This window comes from Sarcophilus harrisii, chromosome 3, assembly GCF_902635505.1.
Source record: "Sarcophilus harrisii chromosome 3, mSarHar1.11, whole genome shotgun sequence".
NCBI classification, from domain to species: domain Eukaryota; kingdom Metazoa; phylum Chordata; class Mammalia; order Dasyuromorphia; family Dasyuridae; genus Sarcophilus; species Sarcophilus harrisii.
In genome coordinates, this window is record NC_045428.1 from 608553124 (window position 1) to 608574228 (window position 21105).

Below are 21105 nucleotides of genomic sequence, written 5' to 3' on the forward strand. Positions count from 1 at the left end.
GGAGCCTCGCCAGCGCCCCTCGCGGGCAGCGCCTCTCCCCGCCTTCCAGGCGGGCTCGGCGGCCCCTCTGGTCACATGCGGCCTCTGTCGGGAGGGGGGGTGGGGGTGGGGGGGGGGGAAGGAATGAGCACCGATACTGCACCCACTGCGCGTGTCCGCACAGGGATAGAATCTCACCCCCCTCGGGAGGTCGGGGCTGCTGTGAGTCCCGTCTCATACACAGGGAAACGGAGGCTGAAGGGACTTGGGCGCGCTCTGACCTTCCCGCGCCCCCCGGCCTCCCCACCCCCTTCCCACACCCCCATGACCGCAGCTCCGTTATGCTGCGCGCCTCCAATTCTGCAAAGCGCTTTGCAAAGATCTTTTAGGAAATGGCTCGATAGAAACTGTCCAGAGGACAGAGGAGCCCGCAAATGCTGATCCGCCAAGGTCAAGTTTGGTAGGGGGTGAAGCTGGAGGAGGGGAGGTCAAGAACAACCTCCCGGGTCCTCAAATTCTGGCGGATTAGGCAGGCTAAATACTGCTCAACCTCCAGTGCGCAGGCGCACTCCAGACGCGCTAAATGAGAACGCGGAGCCCTCTGGGAGATGAAGTCCAGGGATGCGCCTGGCGAATCGGCCCAGGCGGGGGTGTCACGCATCTTCCTACATACGGACTTCATCTCCCAGAATGCAGAGGGAACTGCTCAGGCGGAAGTTGTCGCGCCCGGTGTATGTTGGGAATCGTCCTTCCGTGTTCTGGCCCGGCTGTCCTTCCGGTCCAGAGAGTGAGGCCTCCCGTTGCCCCGAGAGTCGGGACTGTCTGATTAGGCTGCGTGGAGGCCCCGGGACTGCGCAGGCGCAGCCTTGTCCCTGCGCCCCCCTGGTGGAGCTGAGAGGCGGGAGCGCGCCCTGGCGCCCTCTGCGGGTAGGTACTGCCCCAGCATGTGGGTGTGCGCCTGTGTGCGGGAGAGGGCGGGGGCGTCCTTAGGTGGCCTCCCACACCTCCGGGGGGTGGGGGGTCTGCGCAGTCACCCCGGCCGTCGTTGGTGATGACAGTGACGCCTGCAAGCGCTTGAGATCTCAGAGATCCACCGCTGCTAACCGCGGCCCCGGAGGCGGCTCCGGGATGGGGAACTAGGGCAAGCGGGTCCCTCGAGCTGGGGCCGGGGCGCGGCTGGGACAGCACTCCGGGGTCATGGGGCCGCGGCCCCCTCACAGCCGGATGCCCCGCCCTCGGGAAGGGCTGAGTTGCCCTGTGACCTTTCCGAGGGGTTGTCACTCTGAGGAGGCCCCGCCCCCAAAGCCCGGCGGCTTCCTCAGAGCTCCTGGGGGGCCTCCCGCTGCCCCACCGGTGCTGTCCTCCCCCACCTCCCTGCATCTTCCTCAGAGCTCCTGGGGGCCTCCCGCTGCCCCACCGGTGCTGTCCTCCCCTGCACCTTCCTCAGAGCTCCTGGGGGAGGCCTCCGCTGCCCCCACACCGGTGCTGTCCTCCCCGCACCTTCCTCAGAGCTCCTGGGGGAGGCCTCCCCTCCCCCACCGGTGCTGTCTCCCCCTGCACCTTCCTCAGAGCTCCTGGGAGGCCTCCGCTTCCCCCCACGGTGCTGTCCTCCCCTGCACCTTCCTCAGAGCTCCTGGGGAGGCCTCCTCACCCCCCGGTGCTGTCCTCCCCTGCACCTTCCTCAGAGCTCCTGGGGGGAGGCCTCCCGCTGCCCCCCCCACCGGTGCTGTCCTCCCCCCGCACCTCCCTGCACCTTCCTCAGAGCTCCTGGGGGGAGGCCTCCTGCCCCAAGCCGGGGCTCCGATCAGCGGGGCTCCAGGTGTGTATAAGGCAGGTGGTGAAGGACTCGGAGCAGCTCCCTCGCCTGTACCAGGAGCTGGAGGAGGAAATGGTCGGCCGGGCCAGTCTGTGTCCCCGGGGCCAGGCGCAGGGCGTCCTCACAGAGGAGGGCGTGCCCCCATTTTCCCACGGATGTGCCAGTGTCCGGGCTTCCGCCGCCTCCCTCCACAGGCTCCAGAGGAAGGCGGCGGGAACAGCTGGAGCCTGCAGTTTTGCAGCCTCGGCGGGTCATCCCACCGGCCCTAAGAGAGACTGAGGTAGATGCTGAGCCAGGGCAGTGTATTCATGGGTCGGGCCGAGCCGCTTCTCTGTCCGAGATGCTGCCTCCTCTTAGTACTGCAGGTACAAAGGGCTACGGGCGGCGCCTGCGGGACGGCGCTCTCATTGGCTCACAGAGGTGCGATACACAGGCAGCCTTACTAGTGCGGTGAGGCCGTGGCCTGCGCCTGCTGGACAGAGGATTCATCTGGAGGCACAGAGACGGTTGGGGATACTCTCCACGGAGTCGTGACCCCGGCCACGCAAACAAGGCGGGGAGAGGGGGCCCTTTTGTTAACTTCTATAGTCAAGCAAGTGAACTCACAACCTGCGGCTTTCAGCCCCGGAGCCTCATAGACACAGTTTGGCTGCGGTCCTATCAAATTAATTAATGCTGAGTAGAATAGCTGCGGGTCCCAATGTTTGGCTCAGGAAGGGCAGGCCTAGTGGAGGCCCTACGGGATAGGCTACTGGGCCACTTACGCCAGATTCCCGCGCCCCGGCCCAACTCAATCATGCAGCCCTTCAGGTTACAGGGGAGAAAGGCTCACCATAATAAATCTGGGATCTGCTCTCCCGAGAGCCAAACCGTCCACCCAAGGTCAGAGTCTCATGCTTGGCTGTTGGGGGCTTCAGGCCTTGCCCATGATGGCCCTGGGAACTTGACCTCTTAGGATGGTGCTTGTCCCTTATGGCCCATCTTATTCCCTTTACCCTCAGGGCAATGCCCACTTGTGCCTCAGTTTTTGCCACAGGAATAATATCAATACAATGACTTCAGTGTCAGAGTCGAATAGTCGGAGTGGGATTGGAGCTTGGCCACTGTCCATCCTATATGTGCATAAAAATTGCTTCTGTGGGGATGGATCACCACTTATGTGGAGCAACCATGAAATCTCCCCAGCGGAATTGGCCTGATAAAGCTGCTACTCGAACAGGGCAGTTTGTTGTTCTTACTATACCTGTTGGTCAGAAAGGACCAACCAAGTCAGGGGACAAGCCTCCCAGGGCAATCCCTCCCGATGGATAATTGGTATGAACTACCCGGGTTTCTAAAGAGTCTCCAGGATTGCGTGGATACCTGCCTCAAATGCCAGCTGGCACCTCTCACTGTGCAGCTGCACCCCTGTCTTCAGAGTGCCATATTGCAACTAGGTAGAGAGATCCCAGGCAGATTCAGGCCATTTCCATAAGTGCCCCCCACTACTGCCACCCTTTTGTGGGTGAGACTCTGTCACTGTAAGGACCACCATGATTTAGAGCCTTCCACCATCTTCCTCACGAGCCTGGGAAGGGATGGGTTTGAGGGACAAGCTCTCTCTGGGACAAGCTGAATGGCAGCTGGGTGCCCTGGGGACCTTGGGCTCCTAGCTAGCCGGACACTACTCTGAATGAAGATGCCCAGCCCTGTAGCACTTCCTCTCCCTGGTCCCCCCTTTCTTGAAAAGATATCCCGCCAAGGCTCTTCACCTCCCAGCACTTCCTCCAGATTTGTTGGGCTGAGTCTGGCCAAAGAGCAGCGATGGGCACAGCTTGATTGCTCCTGACACGGGGAGGAGGAGGAGGATAGCTGCTCGGGGAGGTGCCGGAGTCTACTTCCAGTGAGTACCCAGAGTGTGAATGAATATCCGAGGCCAGGTGGAAGATCTGCTTTGCAATCTCTGTTAACCTGAGCATCAGCCTTTATATACCTTTTAGGCCAGTGTTACAGTATTACCAACTACCATCAGGTGATGTCATATCCCAACAGGGTTAATGCACCAACAGAACTGTAACTAGCTGTGAGTTTATCAGTAACAAAGTACTTGTCCAAACAGAGCCGGAAATGGCAGAAACCATCAGACTATGTGCTTCGCAGTATGTCCCTGATATGCCTTGTTCCTGTCCCAGGCATTCTCCAAGGTTATCCTGAATTTACAATCCCTTGAGAGGGAGATGGCGAGCCCATAGTTTGAATCATTGGCCCCAACAGAGAGAAGGTCTCAAGTAATACCTGCCCCGAACTCTAGTTTACACTGGTCCTCTACAGGGAGGCGGTCTTAGTCTATACCTGCAGCTGGCACCCAGTAATGGGGAGCAGGGAGAGGCTCTGGGCTCAGTGGAGTTTTAGACAAAGAGCAGGTAAGAGCAGGTCTGGTGCCTGTGGAGACTGGTGTGTTATGGGAAGGATGGGTAAAGTGAAGGTGTTCTCCAAGCACCTGAGGAAGCCAGGCTAGCGAGGCCACAGGACGTGATCTCTGCATTGGTCGGTCTTGGCATCTGGAGTCATCCTGTGCAAACGAGTTTTCAGTGGTCTGCAGTGAGCTAATAAGGCAGACATCAGGAAATTGCAGCACGACCACCTCCACAGGAGCTTGGCTCCCTGTCACCAAGGCCTACGGAGTCTCAGAGAAAATGAGCCCAAACGTAGAGAGACCAAAAGGAAGGCAGTGATAGGGCCGAGGCAGCTGACCCTTTGGACAAACGGGCTCTGGGGCAGAACCAGCCTGGTCTTTCCAGGCTCCTGGATACAAATGCTTTCTGCTTCTCTTGGGCTGCTCAAGCAGCAAGCAGACCCCTTGGCGGGCAGAGGCCCGAAAGCCACAGAGCTTCCCACATCTGCTCTCTTTCCTGGGCATTGAGGGGCTGGGACAAGTCTTCACAAAGCCCAGGATCTGCAGATCTGCTCTCTGCTCCACAAGGGTTTTCCCTTCTGGAACCCACAAAGTCAAGTTAGGTCCCCGAGCGTTTACAAAGTACCTTCCGTGTGCTGGGCGGTGACTAAGTACTGGGGATACAATGAAGGGCTGACCTCAGGGAACTCCCCGCCTGATGAGGAAGACACAAAGAGCTGTGAACAAACAAGATCTGTACAGGACAACTGGATGAACATCCCTATAAAGGGGGGAATTTATCTTCGGCTGGAGGAAGCCGGGAGATGGAGATGAGGCACAAGAAACAACCACTAAAATGCATAGAATTTTATGTGAGAGGAACAGCTAGGAAGCCAGTGTACTGCAAAGTGTCAGGGGTGGGGTGAGGTGGAGAAGGCAGGGGAGGCACAGGTTCATTGAGTGATGTGGTCAGACCTGTGCTGCACGAATGTCCCCCTGACAACTGAGTAGGGAATGGACTGAGGAGAGACTCGAATAGGAGAGTGACCAGAAGGCTGTCAGTAGTCTGTCAGTGGTGATGTGGCAGCATCTGAGCAGAGAAGGGAACTGTGCAAGAGATGTGCTGAAGGACTGCAGGACTCCGTAACAGGTGGAACATAGGAGATGAGAGACAGTGAGGAGTCTAAAATGGCAACTGGTGTGAGGGAGGGAGGGAGCAGGAAGATAATCACATCCTGCCTGGGATGTGTTGAGTTTAAAATATAGAGGACCCGTAGTTCAAGATGTCCAACATGCAGTGCCAGCCGCGAGTCTGGACTCATTAGCTTAAAGATGGTAATCGGGTCCCTAGAAAGACCAGCAGGCTTCTGGGGATTTCTCTTGTTGAACGTGGCCCTCCAGAGGCAAGGTAGTCTTTCTCAGGTAGTTTTTCTGTCTCCTTTTCCCAGACAGCTCCCAGCATCAGAACTTGCCTTCAATCAGAACAGTTCCCCTCCCCACTATTGAGCCCGGTGATGTTTCTCTGGGCTTCTCATCTCTGTCAGCGACTGCATCTTTCCAGTGTCTTGGCTGCTGTAAGCAGCTTATGGCATTGTCTTCTTCCTCCCAACACCCTTGCGCCTCTGCTCGGGACCTTCTGGCTTGGACTAAGAAATCCAAAATCCTTATTTCTGTCACCTCTAGTAGAAAGAGTTAATAGCAACTTGTTCTGTGGTTCCCCAACAGTTCTTTGACTTAGAGTTTCCCAGCTACAAAGCCAAGGTTTTTAAATAGCCATGTGAAAATTAGCCGCTGGGAAACGATGAACTGTGACCACAAGCAAGTCCCTTTACCTGTAGAAAGAAGCTGATTTTCTTGTAGGTCTTCCCAGAGCTCTATTTCTCCACAAGCTGTTTTTCTGTGTTTCTCACTCAAATTTCCTTTGTCCCTTTCAGTAAATAAAGTGGAACATTGCTTTTTGTTGTTGGTCAGTCATTTTCAGCCACCCCATCTGGGGTTTTCTTGGCAAAGACGCTGGAGTAATTTGCCATTTCCTTCTCCAGCTCATCGTACAGATGAGGCAAACAGGGTCACAGAGCTAGTAAGCCTCCAAGGGAGGACAGCTTTGGCTCCGCCCCCACTCTGTGCCCTGCACCACCCAGCTGCCCTACTAGGAGTCTGAGATTTGCCTATGAAGGGCTGGTCCCATCCGCCTTGACTGACCACTGGAGGCTGATGCGTCTTCTCGGGTGGCTGGAAACACCAAAGAGCCGCCTAAACCCGGCAGTGACTGAACGGTGCCAGAGCTCCCTCAGGTGCACGGCCAACTGTTTTATACCCGAGCTCTCAGGCAGCCCCAGCAGCTGCTACCTGGGAGCCCAAAGAGCCTCCAGACCACCTCCTGGCTCAGTAACCATGGCACCCACTGTTCCTGGACATCTTTGGTGCAGGCACCGACATTCAGGGCGCTCCTGATCCGGCTACAAATGAGGGCGTCTTCCCGGACACTAAGGAAGCCCAGAAATGCTTTGAGCGAGAGGAGGCACACATGCACTGTGCACATGCAGGCTCACACACACAGCACACACATGCACATGTGCGCGCACACAGAATATACACACACGCACTCCCCTTCACACAAATAACCAGGTTCCTCCTGGCACCTGGCAGAGGGAGAGGGGGTTTGAGGAAGGAAGGACGTGATTACTCCCCTGGGTGAAGACCTCCCCTGATGAGGTCTGGCAGTTCCTCCCCCTTGCAGAGTTGCAGGAGTCTGGTCGGCTCCTTCAGGTGCTTCCCCCCCAATGAGGGAGACCCCGATGCGGACATCCACATGGGCTCAGTGGCCCCACAGACACAAGGCACTCTCACCTCACCTCGCACCGTGATCTGCAGGACACCGACCCCTCCCCAGTACAGGGTACAAGGAAGATCGTTCACACTTTACAGAGGGGGAAACTGAGACCCTGAGACTTAGGTGACATGCCCATGTCCACCAGCTAGTGTCTGAGCCCAAGTTGGACCCCCCCCAATCCCCACCTCCTCAGCCTAAAGCCGTCTGCCCCATGACTCTGCCTGTGACTGCTCAGGTGGCCCCGAAGCAGCAGCCTGGTGAGCAGATGGGGAAACCAGACTCAAAGTGTGGGTGCTAGGGGGGAGTCTGTGTGTGTCTGTAAAAAACCACATCCAGGATAGTGTGGATTACCGGAACCTCCCCCCCCTCCCCCCCCCCCCAGGTCACCTGGGAAGGATCCCCCCCTGCTGAGGGCCCAGGTGCCTGGGGGAGGGGCGGGGCTTTGGGTCAGCCCCTGGCGGGAGGAAGCTGTTGAAATGCAGAAAGCCTGTAAAAGGTCCAAGGGGACTTCCCCATTAAGGGAGGGGGGATCCAAGGCCCCACAGCTGTGAATCCCAACACCCCTGAAGGAATTGCAGATGTTGCAATGTGAGGCCTCATGAATTGGGCGCGGGATGGACTGGAGGCCAGAGGAGGGAGGCCAGAGCCTGCTCCCGCGCCTCAGTCGGTTTTCTTCCTCTCACACGAAGGGATCCCCGCGGCTGCCCGCACTGGGCCCCCGGCAGCCCCTGGCAGGTGGCTCCCGTCACGGAGGCGGGCGCTGGGGGGGCCTCGGCCGCGCTTGCTGACTGACCTTCTGGGCTGGGCAGAGAAGACCCAGGGAGGAGCCATAAGTGAGCAGCAGCCATGGAGAGCTCGGCCTCCCAGGCCCGAGGTGAGCTGGCGGAGGCTTGGGGGGCCCGGAGGTCGGGTCCTGGCGGGAGGGGGACGAGGGAGGGGTCAGTAATGGAGAGACAGGAGAGCAGCGGCCCCTCGGGGCAGCACCAGATCTGCCAGCCTGGCTCCCTTCTAGCGGGTCCGGCAAGGAGCGGGCACCTGGCGAGCACCTACTAGATGCCAGGCGCCCGCCGGTCCTTCCCTGAGGGCGGGGCGTTCCCTGCTACCTTTCCCTGACGGGCCTTTCCCCCAACTGCGTGGGGCGGGCGCCCAGAAACGGCCGCTGCACCGGCGACCCGCGCTCAGCCCTGAAACACCCGCCTTGCGGCCCTTCCCCTCCTGCCGCCAAACCCGAAAGGCTCAATGACACGTGCCGGGCGTCAAAGAGAACGCGCTTCCCTGGCGTTTGCGCCTCCTCCGGGAGGCCGGGCTGCAGCCCCCCGGGGCCGAGCACTTGTGGGGGAAGCGGCCGGGAAAGGGGGCGCGGCTTCGCGGGACGTGGGCCGCGGCTCCGGTATCTGCTGCTGCCTCGGCTTCTCCCGCCGCCTTCCCTCTTAAGCGAGTTATTGGAGCCGGGAAAAGGAAAGCGATGCGAGCTTGACACAGAAGGCGGGTCTCCTCACCGTCCGTGCCCCGCACGGAAGAGGCGGCTCCTGGGGGTGCTCCCTTCGGCCGCCAGCCAACATTGGGGAGTCTGCTGTGTACCCCACCTCTCTCTGGGTAACGGCTCCTGCCTGGGAGCCTGAATTACGGGCTGCCTCAGTAACTTCTGAGAGGCAGCACAGAGGGTTTTACAAACAAAGCTTCTTTGCTTCTTCCAGCAAAGAGAACAATGGGAAGTTAGAGTCGGTCATAGAGGGAAGATGTAGAAGGGAAAAAGTGATAGCCCATAGCCGTGACCGGCATCCAGCATTTATTGAGCACTTAATGTATAAGAAATGCAGAAAAGGACAGAATTCACCAAATTCTAGGCCAGGTGAGTAGAGAAGCATGTTAATAGAATCTCAGCAGAGAAGCATTTATCCAGGATCTTTTATGGACCGGGCACTGTACTGGACAGTGGGAATATAAAGAAAGGCAACTATTCTTGTCCTTGGATAGCTCAGAGTCTGGTGAGAAACAACTACAAACAAATGAGTTGAATACACAGTAAATGGGAGATAATCTCTAGAGGGAAGGCATTACAATTGACAGAAGATGGGAAGGTTCTTGTAGAAGGTGGACTTGAAGCTGGGACTTAAAGGGCCAGGGAGGTCAGCAGTCAGAGCAGGGCAGCAATGCAGGCCAGAGAAAAGGCTGAGACCCAGGAGATGGAGGATCTTGTTCCTGAACAGCCAGGAGACCAGTGGGTCAAAGTGTTCAGAACAGGTAAAAATACTATGGGACATGGATGAAGGAACGGGTGGTTTTCCAGGTCAGGGATCCTCATGTAAGGTTAAAGACCGAGTTTTCTATTTGAGTTTGATACCCTGGCCCTGGGTTGTGGCAGAGGAGGTCCCAGGTGAGAGCATCCTGAGGCTGGGGGACAGGAGATTGTTTGCCACCTGCAGGGGAGGCTGGCTCTCTGCCCTGACCCCTTTCATTTCATCCAGTTCAGGCTCCTCAGTATCCTGCCATCCCCCAAGGCTGGAGTGTGGAGGATGACGAAGGAATGACTTCTGGGTTCCTGTTATCCAGATTCCAGGTGAGTTCAGATTTATCCTCTCAATGAAATACCATATCATTGCTGAGTATATACAACCATCTCTTTCTCTTATCATTGATGGTCTCTCTGCTTCCAGGTTCCTTCTAGGGCCTCTAGTTTCCAGGATTCTCTCTGACTTCTTTAGCACTTGCTGTAGAGGTTATAGATCATTTCAGTTGGAACATAAATTAGTAAGTTTCACAATTAAAGTATAGCATTTGCTATATCAATAAGGTGTAGCATTTGATAAGCAAGTTTCACAATTAAAATACAGCATTTAACAAGGATATTTTTTAGCTCTGCTGTGCTGGTGAAAGCTGAGTATCTGAATGTGGACTGAGAATTTACACTGGATAACCTCAAAAGTCCCTTCCTTCTCTTCAGGGATTTTTTTTTAATTTTCCAAATTATATATATGAAAGTAGAACCAATATTGGACAAGATGGCAAGCCTTAATAAACATCCGGAGAGAGTCAGATTTCCATAAGTGCCAGAAGACTAAAGGGAAAACCTAAAGCAAAGAAAAAATTGTTGATTATGGGCCTGAAATACCAGAACAGGCATGAAAAGTTGTCATGTAAGAAACAGCAACAAATTCTACTGAGCTCAATGCTGGGTATATATACATGTATGCAAAAATATAAGCAAAAAGAAAAACATTCCCCAATTTTAAGGGGCTTACATCACGAATGGGGGAGACAAAGCATAGTAGGAAGGTGAACGTGATTCAGAAACTCAGCTGGCCTGGGCCGTTCTCCAAAACAGAGACCTTGAAAGCCGCTCACCTGCAGGGCCAGCATGGTGAGGGGACCATTACAGGTACAAAGAGTTGCAGTAATGAGAGACACTGTAGGTGACGTGGCAGTGGAGTCACGGTGGCAAAGGCCTCAGAGTCTGTTGGATAGAGAAATCAGCCAGAAATCAGAAATCTCTCTGGGCGGGCGGGGAGCCAAGGGCAGGGGAGTTACCTTTTACATAATAGTGGTTTCCCTTTGTGTCACTGTCAGTGGCCACGGGTATCCTGCCTCCACAGGATGTCACGTCATTCAGTCCCTACTCCTCTCACTTTGTGGGGGCCGGAGTGGACTGTGCTCCGCAGTGGGCTGAGATGTGAGCAGAATCTATCTGCCATTTCAGGAATCAGTCACATTCAAGGATGTGGCTGTGGAGTTCACCTGGGAGGAGTGGAGAGATCTGGATCCCCTGCAGAGAGCCCTGTACAGGCGCGTGATGCTGGAGAACTACAAGAACTTCGTCTTCCTGGGTGAGTCCAGCTCTCCCCATGGCCAAAAGTAGTAATAAAAATAACCTGCCCACTGCCTGGGATTCAGTTCTTTGGATATCTATTGAATGCCTCCTATGTGCCCTGCCTGTGCTAAGCACTGGGGATACACCTAAGAAAAGGAAGGATGGACCCTGCCCTCAAAAGAGAAAACTACAGGGAAAAGGAGGCTGGAGGTTGGGGAGGGAGACGCTCATCATGGTTGTAAGCCAGCTGGGCCATGGAAAGTGAAGGGTAAGCTTGAGCCTCCTGAAGGCAGCCTGGGGAGTCCTCTGTCAAGAAGACCTGGGGACAGGGGTGTGGGGGAGACATTCTGGGATGCCTGGTGGAGTTTGAGCTTGTCTAAAGATCCCAGACTATGCGCCATGTGGCAGGGAGCCCTTCACAGCCCCAGTCAGGATGTTTCCCTTCCCTATCTTCCATAACTCTCTCATGCTAGCTCTGAGGGAGAGCTTCCAGGCTCCTTTTTTCTTCACAAGAAAGATTCAAGGTAAAATCCCAGGGAATCAGACTGCTTCCTACAGGAAGCCTTCCTTGACCCCCTCCAAACATTTCTTGGGGCCCTTCGCGTGGAGTCCTGCTCTGTATGGATCTCGCTCTTCCCAGACTGAAGCTCCCTGCCAGGAAGCACGGGTGACATCTTAGCTATGTCTGTACCTCCTCTGAACAGTTTGCTGCACAGAGGAGCCATTTACTGGGTGCTCCTGCACTAAAACTTGTAGGGGACACAGCTCTGGAAGGTGAGTCAGGGCCCAGAAGATCCTTGACCACGTTGGCATTTGGCTGAGTCCGGAAGGATGAAGTCTGGCAGGATCTGTGTAGTCGGAAGGCCTGGGGTGACCACAGCTTGTCCAGAGAAGCTTTGGGTTTTTAATGGAGACACCCATGGGAGGGGGAGAGGCAGGGCTTCCATGAATAAGGCCCTGACAGTCCCTGTCTCCTCCACCCTCAGAGACTGGGACACAGAGAAGCTCTAGCGGGGTCTCTCTCATCCTGGGATCATTTAGAGAAGGCTCGAGAGGAGCACGATAGTTCTGTCCAAGGGCAGAACGCAGAGGGCCAGGGATGAGGAGAAAACGTCTGATGTCCAAAATAGTCCTGCCCGGCCAGCTGCCCCAAAGGCCGGGGCTTCCTCCCGAGGTTGAGGCGTTTTCTCCAGGTGGGATGTGGGGAAGGGGAGTCCTTTCTGGGGGGATCACTCACAGAGACCCCGAACTCCTCTCCAATGCTGGAATTCTGTGAGAGCCTCAGGGGTGACAGTGGAAGGCCTGCAGAGGTCTGCTCTAACTCTTAGGATGGTCAGGTGAACTGAGACCCATTCTTCCTCAGGACTCAGACCAGAGCTTGCTTCGGCCTTTCTCAGCCACCCTGCTTTGCATGAAGAAAACGGAACTCTGAAGTGTCTTTCAGCCCCCATGACTTCCTCTTTTCTGTTCCGGTGAATAGGATTGTCCGTTTCCAACCTGGACATGATCTCTCTGTTGGAGAGAGGAGAGGCACCTTGGATGCCTGAGGGAGAAGCGCCAAGAAGGCACTACCCAGGTGAATGGGTAACGAGATGCCACATGAGCCCTTTGCGAGAACAGGCTCAGCTGAACTCTGCTGGACAGAGATTTCCCAAAGCCCCTCGGGAGCCTCGGACTGAAGGAGCAGGAGCTCCCTTTTTCACTGGACCAATTCCCACTGGGGATAGTTTTCTCTCCTTATCTAACTCTCTCAGAGATTAAAAGAAAAAAAAACAAGATATAAAAAGTTTGAAAAAGACATTTGTCGATACAAATATTTTTGTTAATGGCAGGGAATTTAAGATGAATTTTAAAACCAATAAAAGAAAGAATTTTTTTTTTCCTGAGACATCTGATGCCATCAAGGATCCTAAAATCCCATTATAATCTAATCTCTGATTTTGCCCTTCCAGCTGGTCATCTTCCTTGTCATCAATTTTCTTTAATTGTTAGTACTCATCAAAGTTCCTGCCTGTAACAGGTAGCCCCAGAATTCATACTCCAATAGAAAAAGAACTGGGGGAAATTGGGATGGAAAAATGGCTTTCCATTTTTCCCTCTAATCCTCTATCATTTGGGTTCTTCTCCTGCCCAATATTTTTGAGAATTTTAATTTTAAAATTTCCTGAACTATTTTAGACTCCGAAGCTCAATAATTCTTAAAAGTTTCTCCAATTGCTCACCCAAAGACATCCCTTTTGTGTGCTTAAGTCCATTTTCCCGTTGGTTGCTTTTCCCTATTCCCTTCTGGTTTTCCATTGTTCTGATGTCGAGAAGATGATTCTGTTTTTCATTGAGAGGACTGATTCCAGTGCTAGTGCTGTTAAAGCTTTGGTTTATTTGGCATTTCTTCCTAATGGCAAGGTGCTCTGTGATGCTTTCCTCAGCTCCCTGATTTTTATTCCCTATAAACAGGGTTTGTTCTTCCTGAGCATTGAGCATCATTGGCCTTTATACAAAAGATAGAAGGTAGAATTTGCTACAAAACACTCTCCTTTCTCCTAGCAAAGAACACTATGATTAGCAATTGAAAAAATAACTGTTTATTGATCTCTTTTATTTTTACATCACTTAGACTTCTCCTGTATGTCCCCTAGTTCCTTCCCCAAAATTAGTCAGTGACAAGGGTGAGTGTATGGTGTGTGTGTGTGTGTGTGTGTGTGTGTGTGTGTGTGTGTGTGTGTGTTATGGGAGAAGGGAGAAGAACCAGCAAAACCACTGCTGAGTGACTTTTAAATTTTTCTTTCAGATTTCCATACTCAGGAGACCAGATGTGAAACTCGGCGATCAGGATGGTCACAGGCCATTAGCACAGGAGCAGCGTCTAAGAAAAGACTTAAAGGAGACAGTTCCCAGCATTATCAAATGGGAGAAATTGGAGAATATGATGCCGTTTTAGAGAGAGGATCCAGAAGAGTAGCAGGTGCTTACAGGACAGCTTTTAATAGCGTGAGCCTACCTCAGTGTAATACTTTCAGGAGAAGTTTTAGTCCAGGGTCTGGATTTGCTACACCATGGAGTAGTGGTGTGGGGAAAAGTCCCCATAAACATAAGACACTTGGTAAGAGCTTCCAAGGGATTTCTGACCTAATTAAATGTACTACAGTGTCCATTGGGAAGAACCATTCTAAGTATAACATTTGCAGGAAGCCCTTCAGCTACCACTCAGATCTACTTAAGTTTCACAGACTACATGCTGGAGAAAAGCTACATGAATACAGCGAAAGTGGAAACACCTTCGGCAGAAGATCAAACCTTCCTGAACATCAGAGAATTCAGGCTGGAGAGAAACCCTGTGAAAGTGGTAAACGTGGCAAAGATTCCATCAGTAAGAGACCTTTGGTTCATCATGAAGGCATCCACATGAGAGAGAAACCCTTTTCCTGTAGTGACTGTGGGAAAGCCTTCAGCAAGAAGGGACACCTCATTACCCATGAGAGAATTCACACTGGAGAGAAACCTTTTGAATGTAACCACTGTGGGAAAGCCTTCAGCAAGAAGGGACATCTTATTAGCCACAAAAGAACTCACACTGGAGAGAAACCCTTTGAATGTATAGAATGTGGAAAAGCCTTTATCCAGAGGGGAGACCTTAACAGACATCAGAGAACGCACACAGGTGTGAAGCCCTTTGAATGTAATGAATGTGGCAAAACCTTCAGGGAAAAGGGAGCCCTGATTAGACACCAGAGAACTCATACTGGACTGAAACCTTTTGAATGCAGTGAGTGTGGCAAAGCCTTCAGTGCAAAGGGAACCCTTATTATACACCAGAGAACTCATACTGGAGTGAAACCCTTTGAATGCAATGAATGTGGGAAAGCCTTCACGGAAAAAGGAGCCCTTATTAGACATCAGCGAACTCATACTGGAGTAAAACCCTTTGAGTGTAATGAATGTGGAAAAGCCTTCAGTAGGAAAGTATACTTTATTAATCATCAGATAAGCCATACTGGAGTCAAGTCACTTATTTACAATGAATATAGGAAAGCATTCAGTCCACAGGTATACCATAACAACTATCAGATATCTCATCTGGGAATGAAGTCTTTTGATTATAATGAGTGTGAGAAAGACCTCAATTTGAAGGGCCGCCTTGAAAATCATCAGGAAGTTCACACCAGAGATAAATCTTTTGAACATAAGGAAAGTGAGAAGGCCTTCGGTGAGAAGGGAAAGCCTGATAGCCATCAGGAAACACATCTTGGAATCAAACGCTTTGAATGTTATCAGTGTGGGAAAGCTTTTATTGCCAGAGGAAGCCTTATTCGACATCAAATAACTCACACTGGAGTGAAACCTTTTGGATGTAATGAATGTGGGAAAGCCTTCAGCCAGAAAGTCCACCTTATTAAACACCAGTTAACTCATACTGGAGTGAAACCCTTCAGTTGTAATGAATGCGGAAAAGCCTTTAGTTTGAAGGGTCTCCTTGAAAGACATCAAAGAACTCATACTGGAGAGAAACCCTTTGAGTGTAAAGAATGTAGAAAAGCCTTTAGTTTGAAAGGACACCTTGAAAGACATCAGAAAACTCATACTGGAGAGAAACCTTTTGAATGTAATGAATGTGGAAAAGCCTTCAGTGAAAGGAGAACCCTTATTAGACATCAGAGCATTCATACTGGAGTGAAACCCTTTGAATGTAATGAATGTGGGAAAACCTTCAGAGCTAGAGGAACCCTTGTCAGACATCAGAGAATTCATACAGGTGTGAAACCCTTCCAGTGTAACGAATGTGCTAAAGCCTTCTCTCGGAAGGATGAGCTCATTAACCATCAGAGAACTCATACTGGAGAGAAACCCTTTGAATGTAAAGAGTGTGGGAAAGCCTTCAGTCAAAAAATATACCTTGTGAACCATCAGATAACTCATACTTGCATGTTCTATCCTCCCAATACAACATGGTTAACTTCTCAGCATTAGTGGACCCCCTACTTACATATGACTTATCCTGATGAAAACCCCTGTATGTTTAATATGGGAAAGTCATAGGAAACATTAGTGAATAAATGTGAAAGATGCTAAAGAGTAGCTGGATAGATATAAGTATAAAAGGAATAGTCATCTTTTGTAGAATACCGCAGATAAGAGCTGATAGTTTTAATGGGCTGAGGCTCGAGTTGATGCACTGAGGTCCCAAGCATGTGAGGCTAAATAGTAATTGGACTATACCCTATTAATATACATGATTGGATTAAGAATGGCCCCCTTCCACTCTCTGTGCAAGTCCTGATGTGTTGTATGGGAAATGATGATTTTGGTGGGTAGAGGCAGAGAGACAGGAAGAGAGGCTGGGAGAGATTGAGCCTGGGTTCCAGGCTAGCAGCTGCTGGTCGTGTGGCTGCTGGTCTAGCTAGCTTCTTGACTCAGCTGCACACATTGCTATTGCCCATTCTCTTCCACCTCCGATCTTTCTTCACTGAGAATAAAGACTGACGATTTTCCCCTAAGCTGAATTCCTGACTCTGGCTGATTTTAAAATACGTGGTCTTCACAGATAGTGAATGTCACCAGCCACCATATGGTTTGGAGTTCTCAGAGATTTTTTAAAAAACACTATCCTTCCTTGACAGTCTTTGCTGCAACACACCAAAGGTGCCATTAGGTGATAGTATCGCTTCTTATTGTGGATCAAGTGGGCTTGATTTGGAGTTTGTTTTTTAATTAAACATTCTGGCAAAACCATTGAAATTTCTTAAACTAGCTCAGTTCTCTCATTTTTTGTTTTCCTTTTTATTTCAAAATTACTCATTTACAAAAACATTTGAATTTAAAAAGAATTAGCATATGTGAAAAAGTAATCTTTATTTACATTTTGTTAAATAAAGCATATGTATATTTACTTCTACAAGATGGTAACAGTTTGCTTCCTTGTTGCCTTCTGAAGTCCTTTTTTCATGTGTTTTTCAATGATTTTGGTGTTTACACAAAACCTAAGTGTATATGTTTTTTTTCCCTCTGTATTTCCACTCTTGTTATCATTTTTCTGAAATACCACTTGAAGATTCAATGATGGAATAATGCATAGTCCTTGAAATTTAAAAAAAAAGTCAAAAAAACCCTCACATATTTAATAACTTACTTACAGATTTAAACACCTTTAATAGAAGTTATAATGGCAAAAGGTTTAGCCCTGTCTAAACTGGGCTAAACAGAGTGCCAAATTATTCTGGGTTCAAACCCATCTCTGCCTAATCTTGGAACAAGTTTCTAATTCATATGTTTCAATTTTGCAGTTCTACAACCTTTTGGCTGCATTTCTCCCAAGTCATGGAATTATCAGGATTAGACCCATGAAATTTGAAGATTATGTTGTGCAGCCATCTCATTTTATGAATGAGGTGAATCAGGTCCCAGAATATGGGAGTTTTCAGAGGTCCCAAACACAGATTCCCACACTCCAAGATGGGAGTGGATTGAGAGCTCTTACTGCCCCCGTAACTTTGATTCTTCTAAGATCATGGAGTTCCAAAAAAATCACAATCTCTCTATCATAAACCAGGAAATAATTAAGGAAGTAGGCTTTCATGACAATGAATAGCTTGATAGCATTGAAACTTGTCTTCAATTCTGTACCCATCTCTCCATTTGAAATTACTGTATATTCTAGAGTGTGTATTTGCTCTAAATAAGTAACCTAATTAATTTTAAGCATCCCTTATTTGGAACACCTTTTCACTATTTCAGAGCAGGAAGTCATTTCCATAGTCTAACATTTGCTTGGAATATTGAGAATTAAGTGCTTTGCATTTGATCAAACAACTACTGCCTGCCAAACATAGTCTTTGGAATCAGTATTGCTGATTCCAAGGCCAGTTTTCTACCCATTCTCATACATGTTTGTATGCTTATGTGTGTATTATATGTGTATATACACAAGTAATCATAGAAATGTTCTAATTAAAGGATCCTTAACCTTTGGACCTTTGGATTTTTTTAATTATAATTTTTATAATATATAATTGATTTCCTTGTAATATTATTTATTTTGTGCATTTAAAAACTATTCTGATAAGGGGCCCATAGTTTTCACCAACCCAGACCAAAAGGACTCTTAAGAGACAAAAAAAAGTAAAAACCTCAATGTATTAAAAATTAAAAATAATTAAATTCTCAAAAAATCTGCAATTCTTTAAAAAATTAGTCAGTTACCTGAGTTGAAAAGGATGCAATATTCGATACTCATTTTCTACATGAGAGAAGTTATTATTTCTCTCTCATTTTAATAGCCAGTCATAAAAACTGGGGAACCTAATCTTTTTTTCAGTCCTGTTTCCTTGTCTGAATCCCAGGACAGGGTTGATGAAAAATAGGATTAAGATTCTCTTTATTTTGGGTACTGTGACTCCATCCAATTAGATCAGACTTCCTTTTTCATTTTGTTTTGCAAGGCAAATTAGGGTTAAGTGAGTGGTCCAGAGTCACACAGCTAGTAAGTGTCAAGTGTTTGAGGTCAGATTTGATCGCGGATCCTTCTGACCCCAGGACTGACTGAAGGTCTATCCACTACATGACTTAGCTTGCCCCAGACTTCTAATTGAAAATGAATTCCTGCCCACCGCATTACACTCAAGTTAATTTGAATGGAAATGGATGCTCTAGTATCTCAAGGCTGTGGGTGGTTTAGGTGTGAGCTGCTTTCTTTGTCCCAGATGAATATAGCGAATGTCATTCACGGTCCTCATTAGAACACATCCACCTATCATTAATTGTTTATCAAACATAGTTAATATCCTTTGGAACACTCACTTTTGCAAGGACCTGTAGCCATCATTGTCTTTGGTTCAAGAAAAATAGTCAAATGACTATTCTTTTTATTAGCAAAAATGCTACCATTATTAATCAAATGATTACTCACAAACTATGTCTCTTGAGATTTCTATATGTCACAACATCTAAAAAAAAGTGAAGTTGATTTTTTTTTCATTTTTCACAGACCCATTTCAGTCAATAAAAAATGACTTCTTGTTCTGGTTTGTATTGTTGCTGATCTTACAGATTATTGTTCGCTTGCCTTCCTTTGAATGAGTTCAAATAAGTCTTCTTAGGCTTTTCTGAATGACTTAATAGTGCTTTCTTATAACACAGTAACAGTTCATTGCATTCACATGAGACTATGTTTAATCATTCCCCAAACAACAAAGTACCTAACCTGTTTCTAATTTGTCAATACCACAAAAAGTTCTGCTGTGAACATTTTAATATATATGTAACTTCTCTGTCTCTAAACCTGTAAGATCTCCAAGTCAAATAGTTTGGATGTTTTAGTCACCATTTCAGCATATTAACGTTCTTCCCACAAAATAGTGTGACTGCCTTTCTCAATTCATCATTTGCTGTTCAATTAATTTACGTGTATTTATTGTTTGCACTGTTCAGGGCATTGTGCTAAGCATCAGAGATACAAATAAGGGCAAATGAGCCCTGATCCTTCATTCCCATGGGGGAAACAATATGTAAGTATAGAATTGCATACAAACTACATGCATACAAAATGCAAGGAAATTTTAAAAGGGAATGGACTTGGAAGAAACAAGAAACAAGAAAAACATCCTGCAGAAGGGCTGGGATAACTGGGCAATCAGTGAAATAGCCCAGGACTCATTCTTTTAGGGGAGCAGGACATCATGACATCATGGCATACAAGTGAATTGGATTTAAGTGAGGGAGGGCTATACAAAGTCACCAGCCTCATTTTTTCTTCCAGAGCCATCTGGGTCAGATGTAGATCAGGATAACTGGAGATGGTCCTGGATATACTTAACATATATTGATTTTTAACATGTTTCAGTCTTATTGAGGCAATGCCCATTCAGTGATTAAGGCTAAGTAAGAATTGAGGCAAAGAATGTCCTTTTTTAACCTAGTCAAAAAAAAAATCTGGAAGTAAAAGACCCTCAGGGTTTGGGGCCAAAGCAGAAATAATTGCTACTTGCATTCCCTCTGAGTCAATCTGAGCTTGAACAGTAACCATCTGAATCTAGGCGGAAGGCATATTGTTGGCTAATCAAGGCGAACCAGAATGTTTTGGGTTTAAAACGTGGGTCCTTACAAAATCTAGGAAGATCCCAAGGAAATCATAAAGAAGGGAAAAGGACCCACATGTGCAAAAATGTTTGTAGCTTCTTGTTTTAGGGTAGCAAAGAATTGGAAAAAGAGTGGATGCCCATCAACTGGGAAATGGCTGAACAAACTGTGGTACATGAAAGTAATGGAATATTATTGTTCTATAAAAAATGAACAAGCTGATTATAGAAATGCCTGAAAAGAGTTACATTAACTGATCCTGAACCAGGAATTCATTGTACACAATAACAGCAAGATTGTGGGATGATCAGCTATAAAAGTCTCAGTTCTTCCCAGTGGTTCAGATCCAAGGCAATCTCAATAGATTTTGGACAGAAAAGGCAATCTGCGTCTAGAAAAAGAACTAAGGAGACTGGATGTAAATCACCATATGCTATGTTCACTTCTTTTTTTTTTGTTTTTTGTTTTTTTTGTTTTCTCTCCCATGGCTTTTCCCTTTGGCTCTGGTTTTTGTCTCCTAACGTGATTCATAAAGCAATGTGAATTAAAAATAAATAAATTTACTAGGGGAAAAAAAGAAATCTGGGAAGAAGATTCCAGAAAGATGGTGCATTAGGACAGAAAATTCCAAGCTCTCCAGACAGACAAAACAAAATTGTACCCCAAAACAAACATAGAAAGGTTAAAAACAAATAAGACTTAGGACAGAACAGTGATTCTCCTGAAAGTATCAGACAAAATCTGAATAAAGATACTAGACAGAGATTTGGCCTCATGAAGTGTAAATACCTTCAGGCTACTTCTACTGAAACAGTAAGCACAAGCCCTGGGATCAGCCTTGGCTGGGATCAGCTACAGGAATTTTCACCTCCTAGACAGTGTGGGGAACCAGGCATCTGAGCTGGAGAAGACAGAGGGAAACTCTGCTGATGAGGAACACCAGGCCCAACTGTGCTGCTGAGACATGGCCCTGGATAAGAAGGAACCAGCACACCTGGTGAGGGCAGAAGCAGGAACACTGCTGGCTTTGGTCACTCGAAGGAGGAGGGAGTTCTTGGTTTTGAGTTCTAGACCAGAGGCACCATCCCCCCTGCCCCAGGACCAGGTGATTCCACCAATGATCTGCTACAAAATGAATCCTTTTTCTCATCACAGAAAAAAGCAACTAGTGATTTCTAAAAATTTCTTTCAGATTCCCAAATATGAAAGCCATAATTTAAGATGGA

The 21105-nt window shown here is 48.7% G+C and overlaps 1 protein-coding gene across 2 annotated transcripts in view; it reads left to right on the forward strand.

Moving 5' to 3' along the window:
- The window catches only part of LOC100915332 (zinc finger protein 260-like), a 43998-nt gene continuing 22893 nt past the window's right edge, over positions 1-21105 (forward strand). Inside the window, exons 1-6 of one of the 2 annotated variants that reach the window (XM_031964075.1) lie at positions 1-906; positions 7692-7876; positions 9471-9562; positions 10700-10826; positions 12291-12386; positions 13599-16054. In XM_031964075.1, coding sequence (XP_031819935.1) covers positions 7849-7876; positions 9471-9562; positions 10700-10826; positions 12291-12386; positions 13599-15775 — 2520 coding nt within the window. In that variant the 5' untranslated portion in view covers positions 1-906; positions 7692-7848 and the 3' untranslated portion in view covers positions 15776-16054. Of the gene's footprint in view, positions 907-7691; positions 7877-9470; positions 9563-10699; positions 10827-12290; positions 12387-13598; positions 16055-21105 lie in introns of those variants that run through there. The other variant, XM_031964076.1, reaches the window with a different exon arrangement.